General features: G+C 39.5%; 1 protein-coding gene across 2 annotated transcripts in view; it reads right to left on the bottom strand.

The window, feature by feature from the left end:
- Positions 1 to 7574: 7574 nt before the first annotated feature.
- CCNYL1 (cyclin Y like 1) overlaps positions 7575 to 14861 on the bottom strand; it is a 55429-nt gene continuing 48142 nt past the window's right edge. The window contains exons 9-11 of one of the 2 annotated variants that reach the window (XR_014174210.1): positions 10373 to 10535; positions 8814 to 9147; positions 7575 to 8632 (exon numbers count right to left, since the gene is read on the bottom strand). Coding sequence is in view for 1 of the 2 variants with exons in the window: in XM_081939785.1 (XP_081795911.1) it covers positions 9031 to 9147; positions 10373 to 10535 (280 nt within the window). In the remaining variant the exon portion in view is untranslated. Of the gene's footprint in view, positions 9148 to 10372; positions 10536 to 14861 lie in introns of both variants that reach the window. The other variant, XM_081939785.1, reaches the window with a different exon arrangement.

Below are 14861 nucleotides of genomic sequence, written 5' to 3'. Positions count from 1 at the left end.
TCACATCTAGTTCCTGGAGCAGATGGTTATGGTATTGAGGGTCAGATGTACAACACACACCTAAAGTAGGAGCCTGAATGGAGGTTTGACCAGGAGGTTGCAGAAACATGGCCACAGAAATTGGGGGCTGGATTGGAGTTAGCAATACTTTGCCTTATTCCTCCTGTTCTATGGAAGGTAACAGAAGCCGCTGGGGCAGAATATTGATCGTCTTTGTTCACGGTTCTACAGTTGGTCACATGCTATATGAACTAATCCAGCTGGCTTCTTCAACTGCAAGCTGTAACTCTTCGCTTGAATCAACTGCCCAGAAGAGGAAGGAGACCTGCATTTTCTCAGTTGTGTGACACTATAAAGACCACGGAGCGTTTTTGTGAACTTGAGTCCACCTCATCAGATGGTCTCCCACAGATGCAATTTAAGCTTGGCAGACTATGTACTTACAACCAAGTATCACTTTTCATTTGTATTATGAATGCTAAACCACAGAACTTTATACAACCTTTTTATTTTGTTTTGTTTTTTCCTTCTGCATAAGACTCTTTATGGCTGTTATTTCATTAAATAATTTAAAAGATCTTTAACATAACCCAAATAATTGCAAGGTTTTTGAGGATTACTTGAATGAAAGAACTGAAATCCTAAAGACTTAACGTGATTGGGGTCTAGGTGCTGCTTTCTGAGTTAGAAATGTTCCCAGATTAGGCAAGTGGCTGACTCTGAAGGAGCTTTCCCATAGGTAAGTTAGGGACTTTTAAGTGCTTGCGGGATTTGTATATCTTCTTTTGTTCCCGAGAAGATCCCAACTGGATTAAATTGCAGCAACCCTCTTAACCACACTGACCTTGCCTTCAGTCACCTTCTGAATGTCATATCTGAAGAAGGAAATATGAATCTAGGGCTACTTTTCAGTGATCACATTGCACGTATACCGTCTTTTATTACTTCTCTGATAACAAGTCCTGGATCCATTACCTCTGTGTTTTATAAATTTTTATTATGTATTCAATAGTTGGCTTTTCAAGAAAGATTCCGAGGAGTGTCACTAAGTAAATAACTTGGAGAGTTTCATCTTTAGACGTTCAATTTTGAACAGCAAAGCTTTGTTCACCTTGACAGATGGTCTAAAACCTGGTAGCACTAAATATTTAAATCATGTAGAGTTGCAGACAATTAAATGAATTAAAACACTAAGTTCTATCGGTGACTTTACATTAGAAATGCTTTAACCAACTCTACTGCATTATTTAGATTTATTTCTTACAAATGGGAGTGTATAGTGGAGAAGATGCTTTTTTAAAATATGTACTTCAGATTCACTGCCCTTTTTTAAGAGACAGGAAAAGCTCCAGCTTAATAATTTTGGAACAGTATAAACTCATACATAAGGAAAATCAGAATCTCGTAGCCAAAGTTATGACTTGAATAATATTTACTTGATTTAAAATAACAAAATTCATTTGTTCTATCCACTAGTTATTTAGTGTCTCAATCAAATTTCAGATATTTGAGAAATCTGGAATTTCAGCTGAAATGACTTACCTACAGTTGTTCTGTGTGCTGTGTGGACACTCAGCCTAGAACAGTTGACTTCAGTTCAAAACTGTCTGAAAAGATCTGCATCAAAACTGCCCAAGATTCACTTTTGTTCCTCAGGGACGTTATGGCACTGCCCAGCCACGTGGACAAGGAATACTTAGTTGAGGGTTGCAAGCAAGTTAAATGTGGCTGCATTATACTGCATATAATAAAAAGGGGTTGGGGAGTATTCCTAGCGTCTATTTAGCACAACTTTGTTTTTCCTCAGTCCGCTCTGATATAAAAGCAATTGGGGAAGATACCATCCATTCAAGTATAAAATTAACCAACTTGCTACACTTACATGAAGTAGATCAGGTGTGCCTGAGTTGTGAGGTATTCCTGGTAGGGGCAACTGCTCTATTGCATGTCTTGCCAAAAGTCTGAAATAGCCCTTGTAGCTTGTCATGTGAATGGCAGAAACATTTTTTTCCACAGGGCCCTGCTAGACTGCTCTGTATTTAGGCTCCCTCACCATCCAACTGCACCAGTTTATTTGCATCTACCCCCACCCACTGCTTGTCGGTGTCCCCACCCCAGGACATAGTTTTAATGTAAGAAAATGGTTGCCTGCTGATGTATTAACATCCGCCATCTATTCTGAAGAAAAGCTAGAGGGCTGGAGCAGCCTCAGAAATCTGCTTTTCTGCCTGTTGGGTATTTGGTGATGACCCATAAAAGCATTGCAGTGAGCTTGTGACTGCATGAGCCTTCTTCTGTGGCAGACATTTTTGGAAAACAACATTTTCCCAGTATTCAAATAGGCTTTTTGGCCCCCAAAGCTAAGGTACTAGAAAACAGAGTGAGTTCTAATTCCAGATGGGACTATTTGCCTGAAAATAACCAATCATAGATGTTTAATAATAGAACCATATATGTACAGTTAGAACTCCTGAGCTTTCCTCCAGTGATAAAGTAAGGCGACTCATGAAGATGATGTGCTCCATGGTGGTATCCTGGATAACCTCAGACTGACAGGGAAAGGTTACAACAAAACTCTTAACAACATTTGAAGTCAACCTAAAGTTTTATTGCAGCCTTTTCCACCAGGCAGTGAACTTGGGAACCGAGCATACATCCATCTATAGAATTTCATGGCTGTGGGGGAGGCTTTGGTGAATTAAAGTTACATGTTTGGTGTTTTAGGAACGTTACTGCTTCCTGCAAGCAAGCTGAAAAGGCATGGCTTTAAAAAAATAGAAAATTAACGAACAGTATGCAAAGCTTTATTTCAGTGTAGAAAACTGTCAAATACATTATTAACTTTGAAATTAAAGCTTCTTCTAAGCAAGGTGTTACAGGGTTTCTTTAATTAAGGTATTGTGTATTCTCATATAAGATCAAATTACATGTAGTATAATATGTAAATAGCTGTATAATTGTCTTCAAAGAAATATGTCTGTATATACGGAATCTAGTATGAATATCAGATATGGGTTGAGAAAAGATTGTACATTTTTGTCCAAACAATTTGAAAGCTGTAGATAACAGGACGAAAGTTTAGGGCATTAAATCATTGTATTTAAAGTTGGATTCATGCTTAGGTCATACTGCTCTTTCAATTGTGCCTTGTGGAAATGAAATTTTTACATACTACTTGCAGTATGATTATGAACATGCCAAAAGGTTACATAAAAATATGTAAAAAGCTTTTTAAAAAAAGAAATGGACTTCAGTCTGTCACTTAATAAATATTTGAACATTATGCCCTATGACACCTTTCTAACTTAACAAGTCAATTACAGGGGATGAATGCTTCCTCTTGAATGTTGGTGCTTGGGAAGACTTTATACAGACAAGAGGCCGATGCCAGAGAGAATATCCAATGATTTACAGAAAGGCACCCGCATTTTCTGGGCTGGAGGCTGCACTTGTGCTAGGGCAGACTTCAGAAAGCTGCCAGAATATTAGATTTAATTATTAATCAAATACTATTTGAATTAGAGACAAGTAATAATGATTCTTTGCGTGTAGTCATGATCTTAATATGTAAAATATGCTATTTGATGGCAACTGAAGGAAGGGCTCTTAGGATTACAGAGAAGTCCAGGACATCAATTTGTGTCCCCTGGTTTCCAGCAGGAGAGGTTCAGAAGAAAACATTTAGGTGTGTCTAGAAATGTCCATAATTTAGTTGCATATTTTTGAAACTGAGCCAATGATCTGGAATGGTCTAGTCTAGACATGGAAACATATCTTCAAGCTTTGGCTTTTACTTTACATCATAGTGAGAAGCTGAGATAAAGTAATATGTCTACAAATCCAATTATCTCCCAACTTTACTAAAAGATACAAATGCTTTTTTTTCTATCACTGAAGAAAGGTATCTCTGCCAGAAGATTGTGGTTAAAACAAAATGGAAATGCTCCTCCATGGAAGGAAATCCTTTGGGTCAGACAGATTTTGAAACAGCTCAGGAAGAGCTCTCCAATACAAGGAAGGAAGAAAGAGAGCATGGTCACTTTTGATAATGCTCAGATTAATGAACACAATGGAGCTGGGTGAGAGGCAGGGCTTCATTTATAGATGTTGACACCTTACCATTAAGCAGAAAGCTAGTCTTGCCCTCATCAGTGGCAGTAGTGAGAAAAACAGAACTGCAAATGGAAAACATCTGGATTCCTTGTAAAAACTTCAGGAGTGAAGCAAGCCAAGTTTACAGTAACAGCTTTCCAAGAAACATCTGGCAGAGCACCTGACCTCAGGAATAATATTCCCCAGACAGCCAATTGGGTCCCACCCTGGTGATGTTCAGAAGTCATTGCAAAATCAGCTGTTCTCCCAGGCCCTGTGGATTTTGTCTATGTGTGGTCACCTTCTGGATGCATATGTTCTTGTGTTACTTTACTGTCCTTGCTCTTAAAAGTGAAACTGCCCCAGAATTATGTGGAGTCAGATAAGTTTCTAAATTGTTTGTACCTATGTATTTTTTTTTATTATTTTAGCTAAGTAAGCATGGAAAAGAGAGCCATCTAAGCCAAGCTTTTTCTTCCTAGAAAAAAAAATGGGGATAGATGTGTTCTGATAAAGGAGAAAGAGCAGAGAATGAATTAAACTCACCATTAGTAAGCAAACCCATAGCTTGAAGTATTGTGATCTCTTGCTATGTTAAGGTACCCTGAAGTTGAGCTTGGCATATGCTGATTGCATGTAGGCAGCTCCCTTAGCAGCACTACAGAAGCAATTTGCCATTGCTGCTTTCTACTGTTTTTTGACAATGTTTTCCAGATACACCAAGAGCACCAGAATTTGCAGCTTATCCCTCGTCCAAGTGCTAATCAGAGCTGATATCACATAACTTCTTAGGTCAACCAAGGGTAGCTAAAGGTCCTGCCACCTGCTAAGGCCCCCTTACTGAAAGGAACACACGATTCAGGTGGTGGCAAGTCTGACCAGCTGTGATGTTGCAGAATCCGAAAGAAAGTTCATGCCTAGTCATTTGTTCCTGATCACGGAGGTATTCTTATTTTATTATGCCGTTTTCTCCTCCTCAATGATGGCTAACGGAACTATTGTATGTGCATTAATTTGGTTTGGTTTTTAAAATATGCTGTCCTAAATTTTAAAATGGAATCAATTTTTAATGAACTCTCAAATTCTATTGAATGATATAGTTTTTTTTATTTGCTAGCATTCTGGCCACTTGCTAGTTTCTTTAGTCCTGGAATCTTTAGAACCAGTGCCATTGGGAGGGTTTGACTTGAAGAACTCAGGATGAAACTCCAAAAGGCAAGGCATTTTGTTTCAGTCTCAGAACAAAACTTCAATGAATGGAATATTTGGTTCTGCAATCTCAAAGCAATGGATATATGAGGGGACTTCCGAGGTTAATGGCTCTGTTGCTACTGAGCATCCTTTTCTCCACATTGATGTAGAACTTGATCATTTTTTAATATCAATTTTCAGTTGTTTGGAGTTGAATGGCACCAAGTCAAATCCAACAATAAACAATCCTGTCAACTAATTTTAATTTTGTTTTATAATTCCCCCCCCCAATCATATTTTAATTTTTGGTATCACATTCCTTCATTTTCTTGATAGTGATTTGCTTATTCTAGAACAGGCTAAAATAATTGATCAATTTTTATTAGGTCACAGATTGGCAACAGGCTTAACATATATTCTATTGCTCAAGTCTATGTTTACTTGCCTATCAAATTCATTTTAAGAGGTTTCAGCACAGAATTGCCTTGGTGACAAAATAAAGTCATTCTCATATAAAAGCAATTTAGCAACTCTCAAGTGAGTTGGAATCTTGACTTATTATTGAACTCCAACTAAGTACATCTGAATGACTGCTTGAGGTTGCACTCCTTTTAAATATTATCTTCATATAGAAAAATGGACAGATTAGAAACCAGCTTATTTTGAAATGTGTGCGCGCATGATGGGTTCATTACTGTAAAGAACATTATGCATCTTAAGACCATCATCACGTAATTGTAGAGATGCCAACCATACTGGAATTCACTGTGAAAGTATAACTTAAGTTATATACAGTACAGGTAATCCACAATTTAAGACCACAATTTCCATTGCTAAGCAATAAGAGTTATGAATGTACAACCTTGTTTTGCCATTGTTGTTATATGAATTGCTGTAGTTGTTAAGTGGATCATAGGCCATTAAGTGAATCCAGCTTCCTCCATTATCTTTGCTTATCAGAAGCCAGCTGGAAAGATCACAAATGGTGATCATGTGACCTTGGGGTGCTGCAACGATCGTAAATGCATGTGGGTTGCCAAGTGCCCAAAGTTTAGTGCCCTAACTGAGAGGATTCTGTGACAGTTGTAAGTGCAAGCAACGGTCACAAGTCATTTTTTTCAGTGGTGTTGCAACTTCAAATTGTCATTAAACGGATGGTTGTAAGTCAAGGGCTACTGTATTTGCATAGTATACCTGCTTCTCCTCCTTTTAAATATGTATTTTCCATTTTCAACTAAAAACACTGCTACCCTGTATTTTTCTGCTTCAGGGATTTCCCAATAATTAAGGACAGCAACATCATTTAAAAATATTCAAATTTTGCCTTCAGAGTACAGCTGTGCAGTATTTGGATGTGAAGGGAAAAATGTGTTTCAAATATACCGTGGACATGCTCGTTGTATGTCGGTAGCTCCTTGAAGAAGCTGCTCCTATTTCTGGGGCTGCCCAGAAGTCGTACAATCCTTAGAAAATGTTTGTTGAGGTTGAAGTGTCACAGAAGTGGCAACAGAGTGGCTTTCCAATTTTCCGTCCAAATACTACATACTTACACTTCAAAGGAAAAGAAAAGAGAGTTGAGGTACAGGAACATTTTGGTAGCAATATCCCAAAGGTACTTTTTCAAGAGGCAACTGGACTTTGTTTTTTCTTTGAAGACGATTTGTTTCTCATCCAAGAAGCTTCTTCAGCTCTGACTGGATGGCGGGAATGGAAGGATTTATACTCCTTGTAGACAGCTGGTCATTTGCATTCTTTTAGAGGGTCGTTGAGGCCACTTGGAGATTTATCTGTGTCGTCAGGGATCACCTGAGTAATGCAAATGGGTGTGGAACCTTCTTGGAACTGTTGAAAGGACTGTGTTGTAGATTGGAGATAGATGATGTTGTACAAGTGCCTTATGGAGCAAGATTAATCTGCTGACCCTGCAGTGTTTTTGGAATCCCATGAAGATTTTTTTTTTCCTGCAGAGGCTCTTCTGATCTTTTTTGCTTTCTCTGCTTTACACTAAGGCTGCTTTGTCTTTATTTTAACACTAAGTCAATATAAATAAACCACTCTGAAAATCTTAGCTGAAGAATGGAAGAACACCTATTGAAAAAAATGAAATATATCCATGAAATCTAGCAGGTGATGCAGCACACACTGTTTCAGAGGAGCAGGCCGAAGGAAAGAGGAATCCAGAATACATACAAACAACGGCAGCTGAGTTCTGGGCAAGCAACGGCATTCAGTGTTTTGGTGTACATGTTCCTTAAGGGGGGAAATGTAACACAAACAAAAGAACACCTTCGTTTAATTAAAATAGAGTTTATTATTAGCTTCTTTTTTTAATACAAACATGACAAAGGAAAGCCACCTGAAGATGTAGCATTTATTTCAAAGTTGAATTATAATCAATACCTGATGCCACGGACTGGGGCTGGTAGATTAAAATACTGTAATGAGACTAACAATTTGAGTGCTGCTGAACACTCAAGAAGCAAGCTTGGTTCATAATTAAATAGACAAAAAGAGTCAAAACTGTAAGAAGCACTGTCCAGTGGGATGTTTTAAAGTACAAAACCACTTAGATATTGTGACCCAGGACTGTGAAGATCTGCAATTGAGAATATGTCTTATGTTCTTAAAAAGAACAATTTTATGTATTTCAAATTTCTGTTCTTAAAAGAGCAAATTTAGGAAAAGCCAATATAATTTTACTTCAGAACAAAGATAATTAAAAAAGGCTAGGTTCTAAGGAAAAATAATTCATTTTATGAATTGAGAACAACCGTATCTCCCTCATCAGGACCAGAGTTTGACAGTGGAATTTAAAGCTAGTTGGAAGCATATAATAAAAGCAGTTATATGTTTTGTGTTTGAACTGGAAGAATTCAGCCGAGTAGCTCATCAACAAGTCAACTCATTTGTTAGGGATTTCAGGGCAACTCTATTCAGCACTTCAAGAAAAGAAAGTGTATTGTGAATTCTGTCTCTTCCACAGCTTGACTAGGAATATATAAGATGCACCAAAACTGACAAGAAATAGACCCCCAACTACTTGTTTACTTACTAGCAACTGCAGAACCCCATCCCTTTGCTCCTCCTCTCCCTACCATTTCCTTTTGCTGTGACAATCTCAAATGAAGAGATTTTGTTTACCCTTAGCAGATACTACTCAGCCACTCCTTGTCCCAAACTGACCACCAGTGTACAAATAATTGGGGAAGTCTGAAGTGTGCGTACTGAAAGACAGAGAAATCTTTGCTTGCTAATGCCACGGCATCAGTTCCAGAGTGATGTTTCGCCGTATTAGCATGAAGGTTGTTGCACTGACTTGGAAAGGCAACTGCAGTTGGGTCCTGGATTACTGAAGAGGAAAGAACATTGTGACTATGTTGTTAATGTTCAAAGTCTAAGTTTTAAAACTAGTCATTATTTAAAATGCAGAGAGCTCACAGCTATAGGCCTACATAGTAAGCAAACATCTCTGGATTGAGGAGATTAGTTTGGAGAAAAGGGAAAAAAAGACTCATTAAAAGTTTCTGCACCTCTGGATTTTAAAGGGAGGGTTCCCCTTTGACAAGGCTCCATCTTTTCTTCCCTATGGAATTAAACTCCTCCTCCGGCTCTGAACTTCCTTGGCGTATTTGCTCACCCTGTCCTCCATGTGAAAGACACGATCACTGCTGACTGGTGAACTTGGGAGTAAAGGTGTTGTTCCACTTGTAAGGATGCTGGTGCCAGTGTTGTAGCTTTCCTTCTTGATCAAGAGAGGATGGCGTTAGAACGGTGAATGCCAACTAGGTTATCAGCACTGAAGGACCGTCTCATAGCAGCTTTTGACAAGTCTTTGTATTTGTCCTCACACAGCCGGGAGATGGCCTGCAAAACATTTGTTTTAATGTTATCACAGCCAGAAAGATACTGAATTGGCATTAATATAATTGCATCACCTATGTCTTTATCAACAAATATAATGGCCTTTTAAATTAAAAAAAAACAACCCTATGCTTGTATTAACATTTTCCCACTGCAAAGAATGATCAAATAACAGGTTTTTTGAAAATTTGAAGGGGAAGCAAACATGTGATTTGAGCTGTACCCTCCTGCATGAAGAATGAGGGGAGACAGGAAGAACATCCCACTCTACATCAAGTTCATACTGCATATGTGTTCCCAAGAACTGGGAACTCTGTTTGACTTTTTCAGGAACACCTCCCTTGAAACAGGATGAATGACCAATGCTTTTTTTTTGTAAAATACCAAAGTTATCCTAACACAGAGAAACGCTCAAGAAGACACATCAGTCATTCGAATTTCTAAGGTACTTTCATACTGACTTAAGCATCAACATGGATACTTGAAGGGACTCTTATTCATGTCACACCAAAAATACATTTTACAAGAACAGACAAGAGAGACCCACAGTTCTCCTTCCATTACCATCTGAACTGCAGCTGGGAATTTTCCACTACCTTTTTGCTCTTGTGGTCATGTGTTTTCCCCCCAGGCTGAAATCGGTAACAATATATGATGCCAACACCCTTAGGGATGGCAATGCAAAAGAAAATGTCCAGCAACTGCTCACATCTGGCCTAACCTGGGAGATCCCATTTCAGCATTCTCTGAAACCGATACACGTATGCACACTTAACTGGGAGCAAGTTCTTATCACATAAAATAAGACTAACTTCTCAATAGATATATCAAGTCTTTATTATAAATTATTAAAGTCTCCCTAAAATGTAGAGATTCATCAGATGGTCATGTGCAATGAGATTTAAGTTGGGTGCTTCACATATCCTTTAAATTTTGATCCTAATCTGGAGAATTACAGCCTTGAAAGTGGCAAATGTAGTGAGCATCAGAGATGCTAGCTAATATTTTTAAATATGAAACATTCTAAATCTCTAATGCCTAATTCCTAGCCTTTTCTGCACTGTGGAAACAGAATACACACCTGTTCTCAGAATGGACTATCTGTATATCAACCATTTCTTTAACTAAAATATTAAAGTCACAAAAGCTTAGTAGGTGACAGTAATCAACAGCCACAAAACCCACAGCTATACAAGCTAACTGCCTCACACAAGTCTCACACTATTACCTCTAATTTCTGTGCTCGTTCTTTACTAAGGGGCTCCAGCAGAAAGCACAGGTTGTTGTCATCTGCTAAGGAGCGTAGGTCAAAGTAGTATTTGGCATAAACACTGGCAGGAACATTGATATTGAACTGCAGCAGCTCCAAAAAGTGTCTTTCCATCTCATTCCTGGAAGAAAATAGAAGAGGATGACAGAAACAGAATTGGGTTCAGCTGGAGGCAAAAAAAAAAGCACCCACCCGGACTTTGGTAAAACAATACTGATGTAGAGCCAAAACATTTTTAAAGGAATAGAATTAATGTATTAATACAGTTAATAGTGGGGCGCTATTTGAATTCTGGTATTTTCAGCTGATGAGAGAGATTACATTCTGCCACATACTCTCTGCTGATGCGGACGCCCTTTCCTTTATTAAGAGTTCCATAAGCCCAGCTTTACACAATTCCCACTGCATTGTTATTCTTACAAGACCCTGCACTATAGTTATCAGATGAAAAGAATGATGCCTGCTGTTGATTAGCTCTGAAGAACTTGCAGGCATTTTCACCAGGTTCATAACAGGAAGTGGGTATGCTGAAGTAGGAGAGGGCCAACAAAAGAAGTAGGCATATCACCACGGCAACAAATGGATCTCTGAAGAGCTGCTGCTATTATTTTGGTGTAAAAAGCTCTTGAAGCAACATGGGTTCATCTCCATCAATAAATAAATAAATAAGCAAGCAAGTAAGTAACTTTAGATAGGCAAAGGAGTTTTCTGTCCTGAAACTCCTAAGAGATTTTACCTTAGCAACCTTAGCTGGCAAGGGGAATTTTTTTAGTGCTGCTAATTTTGGCAAAATTTGTTCTATATATTCATATCTGTAGGTCAGTACTTCTCGGGATGGACAGTCACAGAAAAAACAGAAGCAACCTACGACATCACTGACTACCCAAATTCATACAAAATTTTAAAATGAGCAAGGAGATAATACAGGTAGCCTTGGACTTACAATGGCAATTTGGCCTGCTATTTCTGTTGCTAAGTGACACAGTCGCAAAATCCAATTGCACTGTTTAGCAAGGGCAATCCCTGCAGTCCCAGTTGCTGTCATCGTTAACCTAATGACCAATGGTCATTAGGACCGGCAACTTCTTACTAACTTCTCACTACCATAAAACAGAACATAAGGCAGAAAATTACAAATCCCAGGCCAGCAAGCAGATAGGTGGCTGCTGCTCAATGAAGGAGGGAGCAGGACGGCATGAGGGAGGGGTCTATGACAATTCGCCATGGCCAACTCATCATGGGGCAACTCACTGCAAGGCAAGAGTTATCCAAGAAATGGTGGAATAGAATCATTAAAGAAAGGATGCAAAAGGAGGGACAAAAGGAAATGTGAATCACAAAAATCAAAATATTGTTTTTATTTTAAATAATTAAATTGAATTGTTAAATTGTCCCACGCTGAGCTGGCTGTGGCGAGTTGCTCCATTCCATGAGGGAGGGTAGGAGAAAGTAGACAAGGGAAAGTGTCAGAGGTGCAAAGCAGAGAGTGTGTGTGACTGTGCCAGGGGGTACACAAGAGGCATGTTGTGGGTAGGCTTGGGTGCATGAGGGTGCAAGAGAAAGCCATTATCTATCAGCTCAAACAATGGAGCTAAATCTCAAATCTGCAGAATTCACAACCTGAACCCCTGGACATATCAAAATATCCCTTTCTTGATGACCTACAGGAGGATGGAAAAGTAATTTTTCATGTTTAAATATATTTTCTGGGGACTGAAAAATAAAGGCGGAATCAATCACCTAGATGCTACTCATTGTGAGAATAGGAGCTTTGTGTGGCTTGCTTTTAGAAGGCAGACTGCAGTCCCATTAAATCTACTGCCAGAATTAATTTCCTGTTCATACGGTCATAAAGCTTATAGAAATGCAAATCAGATGATGTTTTGATGATCATCTCATCAGGACTTCATTTATCCCCTTTGTTCAAGACTTGCTAATACATTTTAATTGTGAAAAAATACAATAGTTTTGTCAGATAACAACTCTATTAATAGGTTTAAAGCCTAGGAAAACAAGAAAGACCCTTGTTTTATTCCTATGACGTGCAATTCCAGAATGGCAGGCTCCCTTTTTACACCCACTGTAGTCTACAAAATTAGCAATTAACTAAATGTATTCCTCTCCATTCTTATTAAGATAGTCCCTTAAATATCAACATTTGAGAGGTACATACATTTGCATCAATTTCCTGCTCAATCAGAAATAATGTACAAGGATAATTTTGATAGTCAAGTTATAACTTTTTCATCCCTAAATCTACCTCTCAACCTTCAAATACTTATTTTCCAACCCATCCACCAATATATCTTCTTCACTTACATACAAATGTATATGCATATATGATAAAATGTATTTTTCTGACAAGTGATGGACAAGTATGCCAGCCCAGCTTCTAATACATTATTGCAAGGGTCCCCAACCTCTGGACCGCAGCACGCCAGGGGGTCATGACCTGTTTGCAACCAAACAGCCACAGAAATAGCGGATGAACAAGCCTGCATCCTCATATGCCTGACCACCAGGCAAGCACATGCACACAGGCTCGGTTTGCACGCACACCACTCACACAGAACGATTCCCTCTTCCTCCCCTTGCCGGTCCACAAAACCAGAAAGGTTGTAGAACTCTGCATCATTGTATTATCCATCATGCTTCCTCTCACTTGTCCCCAATCACACTTATGTATATAGCAATTTAGCCTGAAGAGAATCATTCTAGAAGCTTCCATCCATACCTTAAATGAAGTATCCTACTGGGCAGGACAGTTATGGAGGACTGCAGCTGAGGAAAATAGTCTCCTACTAGAAATCCCATCCCACACTGCAGTCTAAATGCTAGATTTATTCAAGCAAAGCTACAGAAATTCTATCCTATCAAATTAATGAGTAAAAAGCAGAATTCTTCACATACCTGCAGTGATGCTTAAACAAGAAATCCCAAAATGTTTTGATTTCTGTGATCCCTCAAAAGTGTTTACAAGTAGACCTTATGGGATTGTATCAAATTACTACTGCAAATCTACAATGCAATGCAGAAGAGCAATGTATTGCGATATGGAGAAACACCATCAGTCACTACAGGGAATCCCCGGGTTATGAGCATTCCCTTAGCGAACGTTCAAAGTTATGTGATCAGCGCCCCCTAGTGTTTAAGAACAAGTTCTGAAACTACGAATCTTGCAGTACCACGGCAGTTGTTCGCCCTTACGAACAACCACAGAGGCTCTGCAATATTCGTTGTGCACTTTGGTGGTCAAAATGGAACTGGAGCAGGATGTGACTGAGCAGGGTGGGAGGGAGAGAAACGATTGTGGGGAGTATGAGATATTTTAGTGGGTCGGGAAGGGCTTGGGTGGTCTTGTTCCATTATGAGGCCTCCCCCCCATGGCCTTCCCCACCCTGAAATACCTCATTGCACTTAATGAACCGGGCATTTGATTAGCAATTCATGGGCCAAAGGAAGGAGTGATCATGTTCAAGGTATGAGATTCAGTTCCACGAATCCTCAGGTTATGAATGGAATGGGCAAGCATTCATAACTCGAGGATTACCTGTATATGAATAATTGTAGGCTGATGAAAATCACTTGAGACTGATTCAAATTAAGATACATATTTGAAGGGCCAACAAAAATTAGGTTCACTGGTTCAGGATTATTTTTTGTAGTTTGATCTGAGTGGGGTAGTAGACTAATTTATAAGGTTGGATCATGAGATCATGTACCATATTTTTCGGAGTATAAGACGCACCAAGATTTTGAAGAGGTAAATTTTTTTTTAAAAAAAGGTTTTTGCCCTCCCTGGCTCCCAAGAGCACTCTGCAGGACTCCCAAACTCTCTGCATGCCCTGTTTTTTGTGAAAAATGGGGCATGCAGGGAGTTTGGGAGGCCTGCAAAGTGCATCTGGGGGCCGGGGAGGGCAAAAACACGAGGCGTGGGGGTTTGATCTTCTTAAAGAGTAAGGCTTTTATCGATCTCAAATCCACTTTTCTCTACCCCTTCCAAGGCAGGGCAGGACTAAACATGTCTCTCCGTGCTTTATTTTGCCCCCTTCCCTCGGACTGCCGGTGACAGTGAGCCACTTGGCCCAAGGAGCGGCAGTTGGCTCGCTTCTTCTGTTCAGCGAGGAGGGAAAGACATGTGGGAGCTGCTGAATGGATGCTGCTGTGCTTGACTGGGAACGGCCCATTAGATGAAGAAGGGTGGAGATCCCTTCCATTTGGATTTATGGTCCCTCGCGGTGGCGCCTGAGTGGCAAAAGGAAAGTATAAAGGAAACGACCCTGCAAGGCTGCCTCCTTGAACAACCAGGCTTGTTCACAGCCCTCTTCGCCACCCCACTTCCTTAGTCTTGGAGCAAAAGAAGGTGCCAGGCTCCAGGGAGACTCCCAACCCAGCACTCCTGCATTCCAAAGTTTCCTTTCCATCCCACGCTTCTTCCACTAGCCAA

The sequence above is a fragment of the Natrix helvetica genome (assembly GCF_964273705.1).
Source record: "Natrix helvetica genome assembly, chromosome: 1".
Lineage (NCBI taxonomy): Eukaryota > Metazoa > Chordata > Lepidosauria > Squamata > Natricidae > Natrix > Natrix helvetica.
This window is presented reverse-complemented; position numbering and strand designations above follow the sequence as displayed.